General features: G+C 36.3%; 1 protein-coding gene across 9 annotated transcripts in view; it reads right to left on the reverse strand.

Annotated features, from left to right (window-relative positions):
* The window catches only part of fs(1)h (female sterile (1) homeotic), a 638,308-nt gene that overhangs the window by 295,893 nt on the left and 317,838 nt on the right, over window positions 1–24,577 (reverse strand). For all 9 annotated transcript variants that reach the window (XM_069820799.1, XM_069820803.1, XM_069820802.1 and 6 more), the window contains one exon: window positions 17,985–18,525. In XM_069820799.1, coding sequence (XP_069676900.1) covers window positions 17,985–18,525 — 541 coding nt within the window. The remainder of the gene's footprint in view (window positions 1–17,984; window positions 18,526–24,577) is intronic.

A 24,577-nucleotide genomic window follows, 5' to 3' on the forward strand; every position in this document is an offset into this window, starting at 1 on the left:
TCAGTAATCCTGAGGTATTTACAGTAACTTACTACTTAAGCTCCATCAGAATAAAGGGTTATGGAATGTCTAATGAAAAATGATTACTGCTGTTCTTAATAAATATGAAAACAGGTTCCTCCTGCTCAGCTTTGAGAGTAATATTCAGTATACATCGAACCACAGTGCCCCCAGTATTTGTATAAATTATGACGGAACTAGCATCGAGAACAAAAAAAATTATATTCCACCAAAGTGAACAAAGTGTTCAATGAACTACGCCAACTGCATTTAAAATACCAAAACTGCAGAACCATAATTGACTGTACCGAGATTAAAGTAGAACAGTAACCTAGAATACATGAAAGAGTTTTCTTGTATTCCCAATGAAATTCTTAATTGCTGTGATTTAAAGTGGAGTGATCAGTTTTAAATCCAATGGTTGAACAGGGCCATAACAAATGATAGTGTAGTGGACTGGATGGAGATAAAGTTATAGCAGATAAACCTTTCTGGCCATGTTATAGTGACACCTACATTAACAGCTGGTGAAATGAAAAACATACAGTACAGCAAGTATAAGAATTCATGCAGAAAGATTTATTCCAAGGATAAAAATATACAATATTTTAAATATAGTCTAACTTCTACATCTCAAATTGCCGATATCTCAAGGCAATACAAATTTTCCAGCAGCACTGTACAGTGAAACCTCGATTCATAGTTTTGTTCTGGACTTCTGGAAAAAAAAAAAAAAAAAAAAAAAAAAAAAAAAAAAAAAAAAAAAAAAAAAACTGTGGAAATGGGAAAACGATTATACGGGAACCTGTCTAAAATGATTATAAGCAGTCAAATTTACTTATAGTACACATGTATTCATATACTAAAGAATGTGTGGTACATGAATGATTTTCTGATTAACTCATTTTATTTCTTGTTGAAAAAATCTCTAATTTTCATTTGCTTACTTGCACCTTTACTTTTTAAGCTAAACAGTAGCTTCTCAATATTAATAATGTTTACTTGGTCTCTGTCGGCAATCTCGTGAGCATAAATGAATTCTCTCATGGTCTCTAACACACTTAGTGCTTCTTGAAAACTCGGCACTGGTTTGGGATCAACTTCATCATTATCGTCACTGTCGACTTGTCCCTATTCCATGGAACTTCCACTCGCCACTTCCTCACACATTCTTCCACAGACAGCACACCACATGTCGCAAGTTCTTGGTCCACAGACACATAAGCGTCGAAAACAACGCCAGCGGTTCCTGTCTCCAGCTGAGTCCAGTCTTCGTCTTCATCATTTCTGTTGACTTCCGACATGTCTGACTCTTCATTTCTGTCACCATAATCACATTTTACGAAACAGTTCTGAATTGTGAACTGAGTCACATGTTGCCATGCCGAAACAATAAAGTGAATGGCCTGTAGTATGTCTATCAATGGCCTGTAGTATGTCTATCTTCATTTTTACCTCTTTCCTTTCATCCATCAAACATAATGCCCTCTGTACTAGTGCTTCCTATACGCCTGCTTGAAGTTCTTTATAACTCCTAAATCAAGTGGCTGTACAACACTGGTGCAGTTTGGGGGATAAAATATCACCTTCACATTCTTCAACGAGGATGTGTCTGGAGAATGTGCAGGACAATTATCAATAAAAAGGAGGATTTTCCTGCCTTTTGCACCAAAGAATTTATCAAGAGCGTGAAGAATGTCTCTGAAAATCTCCGATGTCATCCATGCTTTGGAATTAGCATAGTATTTCACAGGTAGTTTCTTCACGTTTTTGAAACACCGTGGTTTTGCAGACTTGCCAATAACGATGGGAACTTGTTTGTCTGAGCCATTGGAGTTTGTGCACAGCAGTACAGTCAGTCGCTCCTTCGCACTTTTGCCTCCGTGGCAGGATTCTCCTTTAAGTGCCAGCATACGGTCTGGAAGACAGTAGAAGAAGAGGCCTGTTTCATCTGCATTATAGATGTCCCGAGGCTCGTACTCTTCCAGCAGCTCCGGGAGTCTTTGGAACCAGAGATCCGTGGCGTTGGTGTCCACAGCAACACTTTCCCCAGCCAGTTTCTTAAACACCAAGCCATGGCGTTGTTTGAAACGAGAGATCCAGCCGTTCGATGCAGAAAAGTTCTCAATCCCCATTGTTTCAGCTATTTTCAGATATTTCTCCTTCAAGATGGTCCCATTAATGGGAATGCCTGATGCTCGTGCCTGTTGATACCAGGAAAAGAGGACATTTTCGAGCTCACTGTAAGTTGACTCATTGCCTGTCTTCCTCTTTTTGGCTGCTGTACCACAGTTATCAGCCTGCTGTCTGATTTCTATTTTCTTTGCCATTATGCAACTTAGAGTTGAAGGTGGCAGGCCAAGATAAGCGCGGACTGGAATGTTTTACAATAGAAAACGATCGATAGGACACATGGACCCTTCTACATTGTCTTGCCAGGCAAGCTGTGTAAGCAGGCCAATAACCATAAAACTTCACAATTGGAGCTTGCAGCACAACATTCTGAAGACATCAACTGCTACAAGCATTTGTAAGCTTGTTGCCATTTCTTAAAACTGATCAATCCGGGATTTACAAACTTCAGGGCTAAAAAATCTGGCCAATAGATGCGGGAAAACGATAAATCGAGGTACGATAGATGCGGGCTTTATAGTCTTAGTTTAAATAGAATACGTTCAGGGACCAACGAATTTGAATGATGGATCCGGGAACAATAAATCGAGGTTCCACTGTATATAACTTCTGTGTAAAATTCATACTCGAAGTTCTGTTACTCGAATTTTCCGATATCTTGAAGGATATTTCATGCCTAACCGTAAAACATTTATCTCTAATGCGAAGATCAGATGAAAATATTTAATAATAATGTATAAAATAAACAGATGAAGTTCCATTACTTTAGTGAGCATTGTAAGTAGTTCCTATTGGTTCTCTTTCAATGCAAACATTCTAAAGAAGTGAACAATGTCACTGCCCCTATACGGTAAGTTGATGACAGAACACAGATGACACACACAGGAAACAAAACTAATCCTACTTCTCTATAGACGATCTTGAAGTTCCACCGTTTCATAAATAAAACATGAAAAGTTTATTACTTTTACCTATGCTCAGGTAAGATTTACTGTACAATTTTGAACCAAGTGGAAAAATTTGGCTACTTTAGGTTAGCACTTGCAATGGTAGTACTATCAATATGGTACTGTCCATCAGTCATTATGTCACATTCCGGTTTCCCCTACCCTTTTCTCCTGGCCCCTTTGCAGTGGCTGAGCTGTTAGGATCTTTCATGAAAATATTTGTTGTACGCAATCGGAAATCTACGTAACATCATACAATTGTATAAAATAATTTAAGGAAGAGGTAGTCACAATATTTTGGATTAGTGCAATTCATTTGCAGTAAAAGGAAAAAGGAGCAAAAAGAAAAGGGTGTATCAAATATTAAATGTATTACTATGAAGCTGATCGAAAAAAAGTATTGATTTTTACTTATTCAATTCAATTCAATTCAATTCAATTCAATTCGTAGTTAGTTGTGTACTACTAGTAATGATAGTATTAGGGGATACATGGTGGGCTACGGAAATAGTACATTTTATATTGGTAATTATGTAGTTAATAATGGATTCTTCCGTCAATTGTTTTGCCCAAACAAGACAACTATTAATAACATTTTGTTAGTCTTGAACCGTTGGTTGCAGAAGATCCGTGTCAGAGCAGTGGAAGCATATATTCGTGGAAACAGTGTTATTTTCACTCAATGTGACTTGCGACATGGAAAGAACCGTCACCACCGTATTCCAGACAGAAGGACTATATTCAGGTGGGTGAATCAGTGGAAACAAATGGTTCAGTCGTGAATACAAAACATGAGGGGCTGAAGAAAACAGTTCATATGCTAAAAATATCCGTGTCCATGTGGGTCTGCAACAAAGTCCTCAGCGATCAGTTCCTTGCCATACAAGAACAATATGCATGTCTTGCACTTCCCTGCATAGGATTGTGAAGTCTGACTTGAAGTTCCATCCTTACAAATTACAGGTATGTAAAGAGCTGTGGCCGGAAAATAGAATAGGCTAGAATTCTGCACAACATTTCTTGAAAGAGTGCAGCAAGGTAAGACTATTTTGTCTGCTCTGGCAATGTCTAACAATGCGAACTTTCGCCTTAGCAAATTAGTGCATAAGCAAAATCTTCGTTACTATGCAGACAGACACCCACAACTTCTTCATAAGAAACCTCTACAAAGTCAAAAGGTCCTAGTCGTAGTCTGGTGCGCTATTAGAGTTTCAATGACATTGCCAGACAATATTTTTTGAAGACTATGCAAAACGTCCACTCACTGTCAACGCCGAGTGGTATGGGAACATGATAGAAAACTTTTTTGTTCCAGAACCTTTGTTGTTTAGTCAAATGTCTTAAGACAAGTCTGGACCTCACAATTGATACCAACAACAACAACAACAATGCATCACTCATGAGGCAACTAGGCCAGGAGATAAATGAGGTAGAGTGGCCAGTTCCATTCCCCCTCCACTGTATACATTGCCAACTAGCTACATAAGAATGAATAATCTCAACACAACATTTTTCCAACAAAATGGGTTACAGCCCACACAGCCAGTAACATAATGGCTGCACTGCACCAGTTGTTTCCAAATCGACTGATCTCACGATTGGGAGATATTGCATAGCCTGTTAGGACTTCAGATATGACAGTTTGGGGTTATCTCAAAGAAAGAACTTTTTCTACCAGCGGCTACACAATTTTCGGGATTTGAAAATACTAATTCAAGAAGACATTCATGCAATTCCCAATGAAATGATTCAACTTGTCATGAGAAATTTCCCAGAGTGCTTGCAGCATTGCATCTATGCCGATGGAGGCCATTTGCAGGATGTTACATTGAAGACATAAAATGGCAATTAATGTACATTTGACTGCCATAAATAAAATTTTTGTAGTTATGAATATGTTCTGATATTCGTATTTTTATTTTGTACTATTCCCCAAGATCCATCTTGTATCTGAAGTTAATTATTGTATATATGCAGTCATGATAATTGCAGCTTCAAGACATATTTTCTGTATCTCGAATTTTCAATATATATTTCCCAAAGCAATTATTCAAGATATCTCAGTTTGAGTGTAAATTACCAACTAAACTACTTCAGTGTAGATGACATTCATCAAGTGTGTTTAACTAATTAGCAGTCCTCAAAAATACAGTGAAATATGTTGTAAAGCATTTGTGCAATTAACAAAGAAACTGACTCTCTTCTGAAAATATCAATATTTGTGTCTAACACAGTTCTGGCAAATAATAATAACAATAGAACATTTGAACTTTAGAGACACAATCTTGAATCAACTCTGTATCTTTTTCAATTGAAATGTTCAACTGCTGAGCTTTGCTATCAATATACTAAGTGACATACATTCAAACCTCAGGAAGAGAACAAGGAATTGGCTGTGAAGAAATTCCACACTGAAGGATGACCTGGAAGGAATGGTGAACAGGAAAAAAGTTCGGGGCAGAAGAAGATATCAGATGATAGACGACATTAAGATATATGGATCATATGCGGAGACTAAGAGGAAAGCAGAAAATTGGAAAGATTGGAGAATACTGGGTTTGCAGTGAAAGACCTGCCTTTCGGCAGAACTCTATGAATGAATGAATGAATGAATTCAAACCTGTCAAGTTTACGAACATTTGACACATTGTGTAATACAGTTGTAATTATTGATTTTAATGTAACTGATTTGTCTGATTATTGTCAAGAACATTGTGAGGTAACTGCAATAAGTGTAATACATTTTAATCTCTTTATAATTTGTTTATATCGTTCACCAAGTGGTGATGTTGATATATTTTTTAACAACCTTGAGGCTATGCTTTTAATGATTAATAGAAAGAAAATGAAAGCCTTATTAATATGAATACAATTAATTTTAATAATAATCCTCTGCAAAAAAAATATTTAGAACTATGGGTTATTTTTGTGTCAATAATGAACCTACAAGGATGAAAGCTTGTTTAGACAATTTTGTAACAAATCTTGAGAGACATAGATACACTGTAGAGGTATTAGACCCCTTTCTTTCAGACCATTCAGCTTTAATTTTATCACCAACTGGAATTAATTATGTAGTTAATCATAGTCATTCGATAGTGTATAAACAATTTTTATTTGAAAATTATACTGTTGCTTTTATATCTTGTTTGAATAATATAGCTTGGAAAAACCTATTAAATAGAATAACAGGCATAATTAAATGATTTCACCAATATAATCAAGAATTATTAATAATCGGTATAACTATTATATTATTAAGAATAATTCAATGATGACAAGATATGTCAAATGCAGAGAAATTATTTACAGAATTTTAGATACATTCTTAGAAGTTTTTGAAACGTGTTTTCCACTTACGGCTATAAATGTAAACAATACTAAACAAAGAAAGAAAGTTAGAACATCAAATAAATGGTATAATACCAATTTAGAACAAATGAAGAAAAGGGAATGACATTAAACGTCGTTTTGAAAGTAACAAAATCACAAGAATCTTCAATGTTATATAAAAAATATAGAAATACATATATGAAAGCTCTGAGGAATGATAAGTTAGCTAACAATATGAATTACATTGAAAAGTCTAATAATAAATGTAAAGCTGCATGGAACATTATAAAGACTGAAACAGGTAGCTTAACTCATAAATTCCTATATCTATTTCTCCAGACGAATTTGTAAATTATTTTTCAGATTGTATTAGTGATATATGTCAGTGTTCTGCGATCTTTTTCTATTCATGGCACACCATAGACAGGTCTAGACTCAACTCGGCACACCAAAATGCTAATCCCCTCAAAAATATAGGATGTGACTCATTCAATATAATTACATAATGTAATCAAATTTATTATTATTATTATTATTATTATTATTATTGTCAAACAGAAATCGACTCTTGCAATTTATTAACATTCATGAACTTTAATTCACTGTAGAAAGTACACGTTTCTATTAAAGTAAATAACTCTACTCATACTTTCAATGTGATACTTGGCCGTGCTTAACTGCACCAGGTGGCTGATCCAAGGTGGAATTGTTGACAATGCAAGCCTAATTTCTTCATTGATGGATTTGAATCTCTCCCACTTTAATGTTTTAATTTCAGTTAACATCGAAGAGCCCAGTTCAGACATATATGTAGTTGAAAATGACAATAACCTATTAACTTTTACTACTTCGTGCATCACAATTTTCAGAGATGGCAAAGACCTAGCAACAATGGCTTCACGGCGAATGAGGCAATGGTCGCTCCATATGTTATGATAATACTTCATGTACTTTAGCCACGAAAACTTTCATAGAAATGGCTCCATCTCTAAAACGCCAACGCAATACTCCCATGTTAATTCATTACGGACCACATATTGATTAGTTGTAGGAAATATTTCTTCACTGGTTGCTCGCTCGGGCACTTCTCTCCACAAAAAAATGCAATTACAGCCCCATGAATGTACCGAATGTAGAAAAGATGTTGTGCATGACCACTAATATCGTCGATGTAGAGTGAGAACTTCTGTCTACTCTTTATTTTCTCCTTCATAATGTCTTGGATGTCACTGGACATGTCACTAACTCAGCGGCTAATTGTGTCACTAGAGAGAGAAATTAATTTTAATTAATGTTATTAATATCTTACAATAATAGGTAAAAGTTAGTGCCACACTTTTCACCTTGTGGAGGCACACCAGTTGCAGAACACTGATATATGTTGTGAAACAAAGTTAGTTTCTGACACCTATGGTGTATCAGCTCAAAGTCTGTTATTTAATAACTCGTTGCTCAAAGTATGAGTTTTCAATGTGTCCAGTAACAGAAATAGAGGTTTTAAATGTAGTTTAAAAAATTACAACTCCAATAGTAGGGATATTTATGGTGTAAGTAATACTTTAGTAAAAAATATAAAATATATCATATACTTTTGTCACTTACTGTTTGCATTAACACATGTTTAAAGTATGGAATTTTTCCTCGTAAATTTAAAGTAGCAAAAACTGTCCCTGTTTATAAGAAAGGTGAAAGAGATTACACTGGAAACTATAGACCAATTGCTATTTCACCCATTTTTGGTAAAATACTAGTACTCCTACAGTTGAGAGAATATTTTGAACTACATGATCTTATTATTCCTTCATGATTTGGGTTCTGATAAACTATTGAGAACTATATATACATCCTTTGAAAATATATGCTATATTTAATTATTTAAGTAAGGCATTTGATTACATTCCGTATGATGTATTGTTAATGAAACTTGCATACTATGGCATAAGAGGGATAGAGAAAATATTTATCCCTTTATATTTGCTTGGACATTCCCATATCGTTGATGTAAATGGAAAAAAAAAGTGCTGTAGGTCCAATTAAATGTGATGTTCCTCAGGGCTCCATTCATGTTTCTTATTATGAAAAAATGACTTCATAAACTGTGTCGGCTAAAACTATAATGTATGCTGATGATACAACTTTTGTTATCATACATAATAATATTGCTGAGTTAGATTTTATGACGCAAGCTGTATTTACTGAAATAAGAAAGTGGTTTTCAATTGAAAGGTTTGTTGTTAATGATGAAAAAAACTCATGTGTTAACTCTTTGTTTGAAACAAACTCAAAATAATGTGATAAATGAGTCTATAAAGATGCTGGGTATGTATCTGGATTCTAAATTAATGGTTTTTCATGAACTTGTAAAAAATTTCTATGGTTAAATACTCTTTGTCCCTTGTGGCAGCTCATGAATGGTGAGAAGATATATAAATTTATTTAGAGAAGGTGGAACAGCCATGTTAGTTATGTTTGTAAAAGAATTTCTAGACTAATTTATCTTTGAGAAGTCTCATGTACAAGATTCCTAAACATTATTTAAAACAAGTTTACTATGCATTATTTGAAAATATTATTAGATATGGATTACTTTCATATGTAAACACTTCTGATCTTCCAAACATTCTATTATTGCAGAAAAAGACAGTTCGTATTTTAACAATGTCACCACCCAGACTATCATAGAGATCTCTTTTCAAAAATGAAAAGATTATGGCAGTGTACAATTTATATATTTTTGAACTTCTAATGCATGTAAAAAAGAATGTCATAATTTATATGATTATACAAGATCTGCATCACTATGAAACTATAAATACTGATCTCTTTTGGGAAACACGTGTATTTGTATCAGATTATAAATAAAAATAATAATTTAAAGATATTCGGTTTCTTGTTAAAAGATTCCCTGCAATTTTGAACTGCAAAGAAAAAGATGTGGACTAAGAACTGGATATTCTGTACATGCGATTTTGCTCCTTGCAGACGGAAAATACTGAAGACATTACAAAGAAGAAGGATGTTCAGTACTTTTTGCTGGTGAGTATGAAATCTGGAGATGATTAAAGTAAAGTAGAATACCATCATCATCAATAACAGTCCTGGATTAGGCCTCCTGGCTTGTTCCACTTCCAGAAGAAAGTGGGTCTTTCCATCTCTTCCTTGGTCTTCCGGTATCTCGTTTTTCATGAGGTGTATAGTCCAATAGTCTCTTAGGTAACCTATTGTTGGGCATTCTTAATACATGTTCATACCAGTTGTTGCGGTAAGATTCTATAGTATCCATAATGAGGGTGATATTCAATTCTGTTAGGATGTCAGAGTTCCTTTTATACTCGTAAAGAGTATATACAGCAAGAGGTCTTAGCAATCGCATTTCAGCTGCTTCTATTCTTCGAAGTTGCCCTTTCATTAATGACCATGTCTCTGATCAACAACCAAAGTAGAATACCAATATCACACAATCATAGTGACCTCTCAAATTACTTTCTTACACAGTAAGCCCTGAAGTCAACTGAAAACCAGTTTAACCAAATCATTGAAGTCACGCAAGAACTTTTGTAAAGACATTAAAAAGTTATACGATATGCTGTATAGGTATTTATGAAACATAATATTTACTTATGACGTATGCACACCAAAGTTACATTTCTTCTTAATTTCAAAGACCTGCCAGTAGATACAAGAAAAAGTAGTCCCAAAAAGTAGTTTTCACTAACATGTCAGGAGAATGTGTAGGATGCAACAAGTCCCATTGTTTACGTGAACTGGCAAAATACATCCCTAAGCACTAAGCAGGCATGACATTTCTGGCAGAAAATAAGAATTCGAACATTTTCTTAAAGAAATAGTGAAGAATCAATATTTAGATTTGGTAATACTGTACATATTGTATCACTTTTTTTCTTCTTTTTTCAATAAGTATATGCAGAACTTACAAGTCAGTTTCTGACTTTTCAATTAAGGGAAGGTTATAATATTTATTATCCGAAATGGGATCAGCTCCATCTACACTGTTAAGCAGAAAAAACGCAACACTTAGATAAATTTGAAATATCAAACATTCTATTATAACATTACTGTGTGCTTTTATGGACCTGTTTGTAGTAGGCAAGTGTTTATTCATGTTTTGGGAAGGAAAGTATACTTATTGAGTGGTTTATAACATCCTCTTTGTCACATCCTGTCCCTCACCCTATATTTATTGCTTTGTCATTAAAATTTACAACCCTAAAGACAAGGTGTCAAACCAAAGTTACAACACTATGATTTATGTTTTGCATATAATGGAATACTGTGATATTGAATTCAGTTTTAAACACATTAAAGAGAGTTAAAATGCCGTTAAGCCCCGAAAACACCGCTAGGGTAGTCACCTTGGTAGGGGATGTCCGCAGCTTACATTATGTGGCTCAGGTGTTGCATACAATTCCGTCGACGGTTTCACATACAGTGCAATGGTACAGAGAACTTCGTTCATATTCTCGAAGACTGGGAATGATAGGAAAAGGTCAATTTCTTCCAATAGATGACCAATTCTTGTGCCTTCGAGTGCTGTGTAACTGCCACACCACTACAGTCGAAGTCATAAATCAACTAGAACATGTGCGAGGTATGAATATCAGTAAGTGGACTGTGAGGAGGAAGTTACATGATGCTGACTTGATCTCCAGAAGACCTGCTCCTGGCCCAGAACTTACAATACAACATCGTCAAACTCACAATTTGCAAGGGAACATCAGCAATGGGCTGACAAACAGTGGGGACAGTTTTATTCTCAGATGTGTCCTGACTCTGCCTCAGATCCCCAGATGGAAAAGAAAGAGTGTGGAGGACTGGAGGAAGCTATTCTCCATGCAACTTTTCATCAAGGGCTGTATTTCATGGTGGTTCAGTGATGGTGAGGCAGCATCAGTTTGACTGCACGAACGGACCTTGTCTTTGTGGAGAGTGGGTCTCTTACTGCCCATCACAACATTGAAGAAATCCTTGGACAACATGTTCTTTCTTATGCATCATTTATTGGTGACAATTACGTGCTTTTGTAGGACAATACACGTCCTCGTGTGGCGCGATATGTCCTCCAGTACCTCAATGAAGTAGGGATCCAACTCATTCTATGGCCATTACACAGTCCAGATCTTAACCCAATTGATCATCTGTGAGACATTTTAGGAAGGAATGTCCGTCACCATACTCCAAATATTCTTCAAGAGCTATGGGACCATGTATGCAACACCTGAGCCACGTAACGTAAGCTGTGGTCATCTTCTACCAATGTGACTGCTTTAGTGGCATTCATGGGGTTTAACGGAATTCTTAACTCTCTTAAATGTTGTTTAAGACGGAGTTCAATCTCACAGAATTCCATTATACGCAGAAAAAGGAAACAATAATGTTGTAACTTTGTTATGGCTGCTTGTATTTGGAGTTATAAATTTTAATAGAGTAAGGGACAGAAAAAGTCAAAGAGGGTGTCACACACCACCGAATGGGTGTACTATCTTTCTCAAAACATAAATTAACACCTAACACAAACAGGTCCATAGAAGCAAAGAGTAATGTTATAATTTGTATTATGATCTGATATTTCAAATTTATTCAAGTGTTGCATTGTTTCTGCTCGGCAGTGTATTATAGTTTAACAGATGTTTTACTGTAGTGAAATATTATTACATTGAAATACGTTACTTTTCTAAAGATATAAGCATGGTTCTTCACTTATCTCTACTTAAACCGTAAATTCCACATATTATGCATATAGGTCCAGAAAATATTCTTAAATATCAAAACGCTGAATTTGCAATACATTTGGAATGAAAAATTAAAAAGACGTAGGAAAACCACAAACTTCGAGTTTTATAAAGCACTTAATAAGAAGAGAGCCACCATGTTGTTTGGGAAACCATATTGTAACTAGTGGACTCGAATGGGTAATCACTTAGAATGGAGGACGAAAGAATGGCGAAGATGACCTTCACTGGAACACTGGAGAGAAAGAGAGATAGGGGTCATCCCAGATTGAGATGGTTAGACTGTTTTGAGGAAGTGGAAATAAAGAGATGGAGGAAGAGGACAGAGGGCAAAGGACAGAAGTGATTGGGCTATTGTTTTAAAGGAGGCTTTAGCTAAATTATAACAGCTGTATGCCAGAAGAAGAAGAAGAAGAAGAAGAAGAAGAAGAAGAAGAAGAAGAAGATTGTAACTAGTGAGCTGTGATTGGAAGTCCCATGTTGAGAGATTGGCGAACTGGTAGGAGATGACAGTGGTTGCAGAGAAAGATTCGGCTACTGACATCTCTAGTGGAATGTACAAAGCCTGAGTGCAATGTTGCAAATAATAACATTCCCCTTCTCTCACCCTGAAAGCAGTCAGTCGGCTGAAAGGCGGACAGGCAAGCAGATAAGTTCAGAAGGAAAGTTACGAAATATATCTATGTGGCAATCCATTGACCGAGGGATGTGGAGTGTGATAGGAGGGAAGTAGAGACCCAGAAACAAAATTTGGGCCACCTGAATTTTCCAAGTTTCATTATAACATAGTCAGTGCTTACTGAGCATGTGCAGTATGTTATCACTGGAACTTTAAAAATTCAGGTGGCCCAAATTTTGTTTCTGGGTCTGAACAAAAATACATTAACATGTGCAGAAGTTGAGGCAAACTTTCCAATGGGGACAGCCATCGAGTACATCTCAACTCACAGTCATAGAGTTCCTTAAATGGTTTTAATTTATTGTTTTGACACTTTCCTCTAAGCAGAAAAATATATGCACTAAATACTCATCACTCTTTGCTGGAAGACATGTGGCTGCCCTTTCACCTGCCAAATTAGTTGGCATAGGCAAAAATTAACAAATTATTAAAATCTTTCTTTAAAGGTTCTGCCAAGCCGGCAACAGCCCAACAATTGCATAGGCATTATTAGCACTCAAAGTCAAACAAGTTTAAAGAGGTATATTAGCTGATTTTAAGTTGTTCACTATGCTGACAACAGTTGCATCTCCCTTCAGTCAAGAAAGTGGAAGTAAAGAACTTCATGCTTGCACAGTTTCCGAATTGTAACAAGTAACAGAAATTGGATAGAGTCTGGATTCAGATTGATTGCCACCATGTGTAGCGACTGAAAATGGTCCATGCTGCTAACACACTATTATTTTCATCTTCTCTTCAATCCCCACTTCATTTGTAATTGCTGAGGTTTTGGTAAGAGCACAGCAAATATTTCATTGCGATTTCAGTGTCAGGGAATATTTGCACGAATGGACCTGCACAGTCTGAATAGATCACGGCTAAACTGTGTCCAGTAATAAATTAAGACAACTTCTGCCCTTATCATACCATTATCATTTTATATTTGAACACTAAAATTTAGTTTTCTGTTTTCTCAATGCAATCAGAATTTTCTATATAGTGTTGTTCCTGCAATAACTACTATGTGACATATTTATCGATTTTCAGATTTTTGCTCTATTAAATAACTTAAACAGTGATACAGCAAATAATAAAATCTCCTATATGTAATAATACATCTTCGTGTCGAAAATGTAAGAATTCACGATCTCCTATGCACGGCTGCCACAGGATGAATGTGTTTTTCCTTCCTCTTGAAAGATTTTACATTTTGCACATAGGAGTTATTCCAGGAACAAACAATGATGATATGCTTTTTCGTCTAACATGCTTGAGCACATCATAATAACCAATATTACATACATTGGAAGTTGTATAGAAAGCAAAGATTGCACTTTTTCTTAACTCATTTTTTGCAGGAAATTCCGTAGTAAAACTACGATATGTTTAAACACGGGGTTGACTTTCTCGACATTATTATGGCAGATAAGCAACACACACCACGAGGATAAACAAATGAAGCATACACTATCGTTTATTAAAGATGGTGAAGCAGCAAAACGAAAAGATAATATACCCAAGAGTTCAACACATATACTTTAGTTCAAAATACACATTTTATATTTACACTCATTCATTCCAATCAACCAATCAATTAATCAATCAATCAATCAATCAATCAATGTGGCGCATCAAATCCTAGAAGATTTTTGGTCTCAGTCACAATTTTCCTCCACGCTTCCCTACCATCTGCCAGGGTCCTATTTCCTCCTATTCCTTGCAGATATCTTTGCACCTGGTCATTCCATCGGAATCCGGGTCGCCCCAAAGTCTCCTTCCATTTGGTACTTCTGTCCAAGTAACTTTTAGGCAATAGGAATTATTCTTCACTTCTTATTAGATATCCTTACCAGCCAAGGAGTCTACTTTCAACTATTACTACATCTAGTTCCAGGTAAAGGCTATTTCCCTATCCTTCCTAATTTGCCTCTGTCAATTGTTTTGAATGAGACCAAACATCTTTCTCAATATTATGGTCTAAAAATTATTCGTGCATTCCCTTTTCTTTGGTAAAAATCCATGTTTCTGCTCGGCATATTAAAATGGGAAGAATTATTATTGTTTTCTTCTAACACCTAATTTTTATGGCTGTAGTAAGAATTTTGTAAATCATGAATAATATAAGGCGGAAAAAAAATGCTTACTTTTGAGATGCAATGAAAATTTTAAAAAATTCTAGATTACCTATCTTATGTGTATCTTTACTGTTGTCTCAGATTGTTAATTTCTTGTATTTAATTTTTCCTGGATTTATGAATAATTATTAAAAAAATTATGGTTTATTTAACAATGTTCGCAACTACACAGGTTTTATCAGCGTCACCGGTGAGCCAGAATTTTGTCTTGCAGGAGTTCTTTTGCATGCCAGTAAATCTACAGACATGAACCTGTCGCATTTACACACACTTAAATGCCATCGACCTGGGCTGGGATCGAACCTGCAACCTCGAGCACAGAAGGCCAGCACTATACCGACTACGCTACACAGGCAGACTTGAATAATTATTTCCTTAAACTTTGGACCCTCTTCTTTGTTTTGCTTATTAGTACTATAGAAGTGATATAAAACTTGTCCCAATGTGTACTAAAACTGACTCTTTTCAGACTTTTTTCCAAGACAAAATTACGAGGCGCATCCAGAAAGTAAGTTTCCCTATTTAAAAAAAAAAAGAAAAAAAAAAAAAAAAAAGAAAAAAAAGAAAAAAAAAAAAACACACACTTTCAGGAAAACATTTATTGGCAAAAGGTACAGCAATGTTTCAGCTATTTTTCAACATAGCCACTATCAGAATTTAGACACTTGTCGTATTGTGGGATCAACTTTTGTATCCCTCTGTAGTAGAACTCTGCCGCCTGTGAATGGAACCAGCGTGTGACAGACGTCTTCAGCTCTACATCGTTGCCAAAACGCTCACCGGAGCACAGGAATTTCTTGAGGTGCAAGGAAACGTGAAAATCGCTGGGAGCAAGATCAGGGCTGTAGGGTGGATGATCAAACAACACCCAGCCAAATTCCGTCAAAACAGCTGCTGTGCGCCGAGCCGTATGTGGACGACCATTGTCATGGAGGAGCACAACACCTGCAGTAAGCATTCCACACCTCTTGTTTTGAACGGCACGTCGCAATTTTCGCAGTGCTTCACAGTAACGGTCAGCGTTCACTGTTTCACCTCTTGAAAGGAAGTCAATGAGCAGAATGCCCTTCCTGTCCCAGAACACCGTGCACATCACTTTCCGTACCGACAGCGTCTGTTTGAATTTCGTCCTGACCAGAGATCCACTATGCCGCCAATGCATTGACTGCTGCTTGGTTTCCGGGGTGAAGTGGGAAATCCAAGTCTCATCGCCTGTGACGATCCTGTCGAGGAACTCGTCGCAGTCATCGTGATACCGTTGCAGAAATGTCAGTGCTGCTCCTAAACGTTGCATTTTGTGTTGGGGTGTCAGGTTTTTCGGCACCCACCTGGCACACACTTTTTTGAACAGCAGGTGCTTAGTGACAATCTCATGCAACAAGGATCGCGATATCTGCGGAAAATGGCTGCTCAGCTTCGTAATCGTGAAACGACGGTTCTCCATGATGCACTGCCGAACCAGCTCAACACGATCATCATTGATGAGGGAGAGTCGCCCACTGCGCTCTTCATCATGGACACTTTGACGACCTTCGGAAAACTGCCTACGCCAGCAACGTACCATCTGCTTAATCATGATGTTCAGCCCACAGACCTGACAGAGCTGCCGATGAATTTCAATTGGCGCAATGCTTTGTGCATTAAAGAACTTTATCACCGACTGAACCTTGCAGGTGGCGGGAGAAGGAATAAGAGCTTCCATTTCAGACAACTGCTGCCACACTACTGGCACCAGGCGGGAACTGTCCGGCTGGCATATGATTGATATGTCATAGATCTGTTACGCATGCACAATTGACACAGCTAATTACATTTACTTTCAAGGGGAAAAAATCGGGAAACTTACTTTCTGGATGCGCCTTGTAAAAAGTGGTGGTAAGCCATCATCCTGTTTTACACCTGTGTTAACATTAAAATTCTCTGGTAATTGTCCTGCAATTTATTAAACCTTGTATAGGCAATCTTGTATGCACAATTTTATTAACTAGACTAGTTTTTCCGGTATGACATTCTCATAAGCATTCCATATTTGAATTCTAGACAAATTGGCAAATTTAAAAAATCTACAAATAGTGATTGTACATCTTTATTACATTCCCAGTTTTATATTTACATTTACTTGAAAAACCACAATTTTAGATGATTCCATAACAATATGAAGTCCAGTATGCAAAATAATTACTCTACATTCAATAACCTGCACTCAAGGTGCCAGTACAGCAACAATATTTAATAACGAAATTCTACAAGATACCGAACTACTGACCAAATGATCATTCACAATCAAGAGTCAAATACTCATTTCTAGTAGATATAATGAAAATGTCATTTGGAGAACATATGCCACAAGGAGAAATTGGAACTTTTTTTTCAAACTTACTAATGAAATTAATAATAAACAAATCATCCTTTTTCCTTTTTTTCTGCATATCTGGCCCGTCCATTTCTTTTCTCATCTTCGCATTGTTCATTTTTGGTCTCATTTCTCCTCAGAAATACTCCCATTCCCCCTCACTTCCTTTATCTCTAGTTCTGCTGTCATACATCTTAGCACATATTGGAGTCACGAAATTTCAGTCAAGAGGTTTTTACAACAGCACTCCCGTTTCCCCTGCCCAGGCAGCCAGTGATGAAAAACTAAGCAATTCAATAAGTCAATCGTTAAGACTCTTTCCTGATTATATTATCACATCGTCTCTAAATTAATTCCAAAGTTTCGACCCTCTCTCCATCTTACCACCAAGAGGGATGAAACAGAAACCTGAACAAGCTAATAATTTCTCATCTGTTATTACATTATCACAGTAAAATGGAAAGGATAATCAATCCATTTTTGGAATTGCTCAGAGATAAAAAAATTAGGATGATAAATGAGATAACATTCTTCTTTACATAGAATGAAGTAATCCTCCATTCTGAGTGTATGTATGTATGTATGTATGTATGTATGTATGTATGTATGTATGTATGTATGTATGTATTACTCTACTGACAGCTGCATGCATTTCATAACTCAAAAACAACATACCTGGCAGTTTGTTAATGTCAAGGCTGAGCTGCCTCTTCTCGTCATATGACATTGGCTTGGCATTGTCCTCGTCTTCTGAATCAAACTGCATGGCTTGAGGCACCACAGAGTTCTTCTTCTTACTGCCAGCTGATCGTGAATTGGCTTTAGGCCGCTTAGGTTGCGCATTTGTCCCTGCTCCTTTGGCAGCACCACGAGCTGTCTTGTTTTTAGTGTTCTTTGCTCCGGTTGTTGTAGCAGCAGTTGTTGGAGCTGCAGGAGGACCTGCTGGGGTTGTGTGATGGGTACCACCTGACTGCTTTGTGCTCACATTATGATGCAAGTCTGTTGGCAGTTTAACATCCCCCGCCCCCAATGCAACACTCGCAATGCTAGCACCCACATTGTCATTCACCACCGAAGATCGCACTTCCTTCACACCACTTAAGTGTTTCTCAGGTTTTTTCTTTTTCTTCTTCTCTTTTTCCTCCTTCTTCTTTTTACCACGCTTCACAGTACTTTCTTCAACCAACTTCCTCATCTGATCCTGCATTGCTTTAAGCTGTAAATAAAGGAACTCAGTTATTATTCACAGTAAACTGTATTTAAATGCGCGCGCGCGCGAGCACACACACTCACGCGCGCATAGAGTGATTCAAAAGTCAAACGACATAGACAAACTCTGTTATTAGTGCAGATAGCGAAAAATGGAAAGAGGAGAAAGTTGTTAGAAATAGGTAGTTTTCAATCTAATGTGCTTGAATTTTCAATGTAGAATGTACCATTTAGGCTGTACACTAGTACGACACACCTGCCAGTTCCAATGCTGCCATATTAGTGGCTTTTCGGCTAGTTCTACTGAATTTCAGATACATATTTCTTGCTTGGCAGTTTTCCCTGAACATGTATTGGTTACACTGCTAATTTAATCGTCATTTCGTTATTTATCCGATGCACTACAAATCTAAAATCCGGTAAAACTAGCGGAAAATCCACTAATTTCGCAACATTGGGATTGGCGGGTGTGTCGTACTAGTATACAGCCTCAACGGTGTATTCTACGTTCAAAATTCAGGCACATTAGATTGTAAACTACCTATTTCCAACAACTTTCAACTCTTTACATTTTTCGCTATCTGCACTAATAATGGAGTTTGTCTATGTCGCGTGACTTTTGAATCACCCTGTACATATATATATATATATATATATATATATATATATTCACTATACACACTACTATTCCCAGAGAAGCATGATCAAGCAAACATAATATGACAATTCTTCAAATTTCTAAACGTATATTCCATAGATTATCAATGACAACCTCTAAAAATGTTTACATTTAAAACAAAACTATACGAGTTCAGTACTATAACTACGTAACTTCATTTTCTCCAAATTTACTTTATCTACATCAGTAGATTACTTATGTAGTAAGTTTAGAGATCCACTACCACCCCTAACTGAATTTATTAAAAACAAAAGTTCACTGCACAGTACTACTACACATCGAGAAAGTAGGATGAATGCACAAAAACTATTTTCTAATTATCCCAATACATTAATGGCAGAATTCCTGAACACTCCTTTAACATTCTCCACTTAAATCTGACCTCATTACACAGCACTCCCTATTCTCAAACCTTCCTTATTTCGTAAGGAAAGCTTCTTCAAAATGAAGACTTCTATAATTTTTAAAGAAGACTTAAACATTCCTTACACTGCCAATTTTCCCTTTTGTTATAAGATGAACAAAGAGGAAGTTTCTTTTCTTAAATACTAAAGGAAACCCAAAGGGTACATTAACATTCCTTTAGAAATACTCGTAATATAATTGAGGAATTGAAAGAACAAACACTAACACAGTATAAGAAATTAACACTGCCATATACAGGATATAGTTGGTACAATATGTGAACTATGGATAGATAAAAAAACAACAAAGGTTCTATAAGGTAATACAAAAAATTACAAAAGATCTAAGTATTTCTGAAATTAAAGAAAACCCATTATATACCATTCACATCGAACACAGTTTTGTTCTTATGGATAATGTTAAAAAAATCTGAAACAAGAAACTAGTTCTGAAAACTCTGCCTATAAGAAACAATTGAAGCAAGATACCACATAAGAAATGGTTACAAATCTATACACATGGATTCTTAATATTACTTTCAAGAGGAGCTGAAGGAACAAGACCTTTCTTTTCGTTTTACCACTATGTAAGAGAATATACAACAAATTTTAAAAGGAGAAGTTACTGCTATTTAGGCACAACCTTAATTAACCATCAGTCACAAGACCGGAGCCTTGATGGATAATCGAAAAGATGGTTAAGCAAGAAAGGGAAAATTTTCACAAGAAATCCTTTTTTTCTCTCTCTCTCTCCAAATCTTATGTGTGTTTTAATATCTACTATCATATAATCTATAGTACAGTAAGTACTACAAACAGTACATGTAAATATGTCAAATTATAGTTATTTGAAAAATTTAGTTAATTTATTTTATTTATTTATTTTTTTTGTTTAAACACACTGCATTCACACAAAAAAATTACTTTCTCCAAATTCTACCATGTTTCAACCATTTGGCGATTAGTCAGATGGCCGAGCACAAGGAACAAAGAGTGTGTGTGAAACTTTTTCTGTTAGGGAAAACTGCAGCCGACACCACTGGGATGCTTCAGCAAGCCTTTAATGATGATGCTCTGAGGAAATCACAGGTCTAAGAGTGCTTTACCCGTTTCAAATCTGGCAACATGTCAACTGAAGACATGCCATGCCCCAGTCATCCTTCGACAAGAAGAAATGACGAAAACGTTGCCAAAATCAAACGTGCAATTGATGAAGATCATCGCAAGACCATTGACTAAGTTAAAATGCTTAAATTTATTTATGGGACGAGAAACAAATGGACCAGTCATGGAGCACGGTCCAGCGAATTTTAACCGAAGATTTGCACATGAGATGGGTGTCTGCAAAATTTGAGAAAACCGCGTGAGAGTTTGCCGCAACTTGAAGAGTGAAGTGCAGAACGATCCAAATTTTCTTAAAAGAACTGTGACTGGGAACGAGTCTTGGTGGTATGGGTACAATCCAGAACCAAAGCAAGCATTGAGCCAGTGGAAAACTCTAAATTCACCATGACCTAAGAAAGCACATCAAGTGCGATCCAACGTGAAAACAATATTGATTTGTTTTTTAGGGTGAATGGCATTGTCCACAAAGAGTTCTTTCCGCCAGGACAAACAGTGAACCAACATTTCTATTTGGATGTGTTACAAAGATTACGAGAGACTGTACAACGAAAACGGCCCAAAATGTGGAGAAATGGGAACTGATTGCTTCACCACGATAATGCTCCAGCCCACGCAGCTCTGACGGTCCAACAGTTTTTGACAAACAACATGGTGCTTGAATCTCATTCAATCTACTCACCCAATTTGGCTCCGTCGGACCTTTTTTTTTGTTTCTACGGATGAAGAAATGTCTGAAAGGAAAGCGATTCAGTGATGTGGACGACGTCAAAGAAAACACGCTAACAGCTTTGAAAAGTGTCCTGCCTCAAAAGTTCCAGCACTGGGACAAGTGTATTAATCCACATGGACAATACTTTGAAGGGGACTAAAGTACTGTGAATACAGAGTGCAAAAAAAAAAAAAAAAAAAAAAAAAAGAGGTTATTTTCGGATCCCCCTCGTACAATCTAGATTACATACCTACAAACAACACAAGTACAGTATGTAAAATTGTTGTTGTTAGCAAAAGTCAGCGGGTTAGTGGTAGTGGGTGAATGTGTGGAGTCAGGTGAGCAGTGGGATGCGCTCGGCAGGTGTGGCGAGGAGAGGAGCTCACGAAGTCGCCATCTATTGCTGTGTACTAAAATAACACAATTTCCTAATAAAAATGCTGTAAAAAGGATAAAAAAAAATTGGAGGAACTTGATGACCGGCCAGCCTGACAGTTAAACAGGAAAGACAGTGAATCGGGAGATGGATAATCGAGGAGGTTCTACTGTATATATATATATCTTTGCAAAATCTTTTATATAGATTCAATAAATTCCAAAATAAGTCATGTAATCAGACTTAAGGGCAGCCATACAAGCTATAATTTCACAACAGTATATGAAAGGGGCCACAATTTAGAATGTAAAGAAAATTACCTATGGCATATATAAAAAAAAAAAAGTTAACAGAAGAAAAAAAAAAAAGGACTGAAAAAATGTTACAAAGAATAAACTATATTCTCCTTCTATTGGAATCTTCATTCTCTGTGGTGTTCTAAAAAACGTTAAGGAACCTGTGTATGAACTGTGCATTGTAAAGAGACTGTATTGTAGACTTGTATTTCCCGCAACAATGTCCTATGACAATTCTATCAATGTCTTTGCTACTTACACTTTGATGACGAAATTAATTGTAATGAAAATAGGAAAATGATAAATTAGCTCCATTTCGAGAAGATTCTGAAATCTTTGTAAGTAATTTTCGACGTGCATGTACTCTAATAGAGTACATTATAATTGATAAACAACCTATTCCATTTTGCGGTTGATGTCCATTTAGAAAACACATGAAATCAAATTCAGAAAAATAAGCATAAAGATTTCGGTATCCGCCGATGTCAATACCTACTATAGCCATAATATGCAGGTATAGATTGGAAAGAGAGGCGAACAAGAACAAAATCAACGGATGAGAGTAATTTGTAACATAGTGCCTCCTTTATTTGGTATTAGAAAAGAAGACTGAGAATTTCTTCACAAGTTGTGAATGGACAGAAAATCACCTAGACCAGAAACTTACTTACAGAAACTATGAACAAGAATAAGACAAACATTCCAAAGGAATCTGTGATAGGGAAGGGAGTAGAAATATATTCCTCAATCTTTGAATCTTACTGCCGAGATGAGAGCTCCAAGTTTATGGCTCCTTTCTGTGCCCTAACAGTTTGCCCCTCTTTCAGGGCCTAAATGGGGGGAGAACAGATACACAAGAAACTTAAAGCAATATGCAGCAATAAATTTATAGATAGACATGATAAATGAAAATGACAATCGTTAATGATGGTGGTAGTAGTAGTAGTAGTAGTAGTAGTAGTAGTAGTAGTAGTAGTAGTAGTAATAGTAATAATAATGACTGCAAGAGAGCACCTGAAATGAAATTTATTTAAAAAAAAATGGACAATATACCTAGACTTGGTCAGATAATCAGATTTAAAAAAAAAGGCACATCATTTAGGAACAGAAAAATAATTGGTTTGCACAGGTCTATAAAAAAAACAAGTAGTGAGATAAAGTAGAACTCTAAAAATGCTATTTGATAATAATTGAAGCAGGAAAGGACCAACCAATGAGTCAAATCCATGTACTACAGTGATTTTATTATTATGATAATATAACAAAAACCATTCACATCATTATTTTCTCTACTCTCATTACTTAAAACAGGTGACTGCATTATACGAACTTTAATTTTGTCCTATGCCTGAATTTGGTGCAGTTTTAGCTAAAACAAATATAAACGTATTTTAAAATATGTGGAAAACTTTAGGCCTAACTTTTGATTGTTTCTAATACAATCAATTTGATAAAATATGTATGTATGTATTTACTGCTCAACTACTGATTCAATTTCATTTGGTTTCTGGCAGACCACCACAAAGTCCGCATAGAAGATTTAAAATTTACAAGTTTTTTTTACAAACATTTAAATGTTCCCAATTCGTAACAGAATTTTCCTCATTACAAACAATGCACTGAGGTGATGGTAAAATACCCAGTTTATATAAATATTCCACCAGTCGTATCCTGTGGCAATCCTTAATCAGGTAATCAGGAAGTATCTCTGACTTGTCTACAAGACCATCCCATTTCTTGCTATCAAACTTTATTTGAAGATCTGAGAGCTCATTCTTAAATGAGTGGTTAACTAATCGTTTCAAGTTGTGATAAGAAAGTTGGGAATTCATCTGTAACAATATTTCAGTCCCCCCCCCCTTTTTTTTCTGTTTTTCTAGAGAGTCCATGATCTCATTCCCTGAAATACCACCATGTGAAGGTATCCACTGGAGGACGACGACGTCTAATGCTTTGAGTGAGGCAAGGGATTTTCTGATCTCGACAACTCTTCATGTTACAGAATGTGGGAGAGATGCCACTGTCATAATGGCAGATTGAGAGTCACAGAGAATGACAACATGACTGTGGAAAGTCGGTCTTCCAAGCAATTGCTTTAAGACAAGATTTATGGCCTCCAATTCGCCATCGAAGTGCGACTGATACTGTCCTAGCATCTTGTAGAAGCTGAAGGCTTTACTGTAGATTCCAGCCACAGCACATTCCTTGCTCTCGCAGAAAGAACCATCAGTGAAGATCTGCAGCCATCTGAACTCAGAATACCAGTCATTAAGAGCCTGCAGTGCTATAAGCCTTTTTGGAATGCTAGCATCTGCTTTCGTCAAATTCTCCCCAAGATCAACTCTTGTTATATAATGGTTCGTTCATCTAAAGGACACACTAATAGAAAGAGGTCTTCCTTAATATCAGAAGGGACATAGTTTTTTCCTATTTGATGAACATGGCAGATGAAGCCTTGTTGTCTCTTTAG

The sequence above is a fragment of the Periplaneta americana genome, chromosome 3 (genome assembly GCF_040183065.1).
Source record: "Periplaneta americana isolate PAMFEO1 chromosome 3, P.americana_PAMFEO1_priV1, whole genome shotgun sequence".
NCBI classification, from domain to species: domain Eukaryota; kingdom Metazoa; phylum Arthropoda; class Insecta; order Blattodea; family Blattidae; genus Periplaneta; species Periplaneta americana.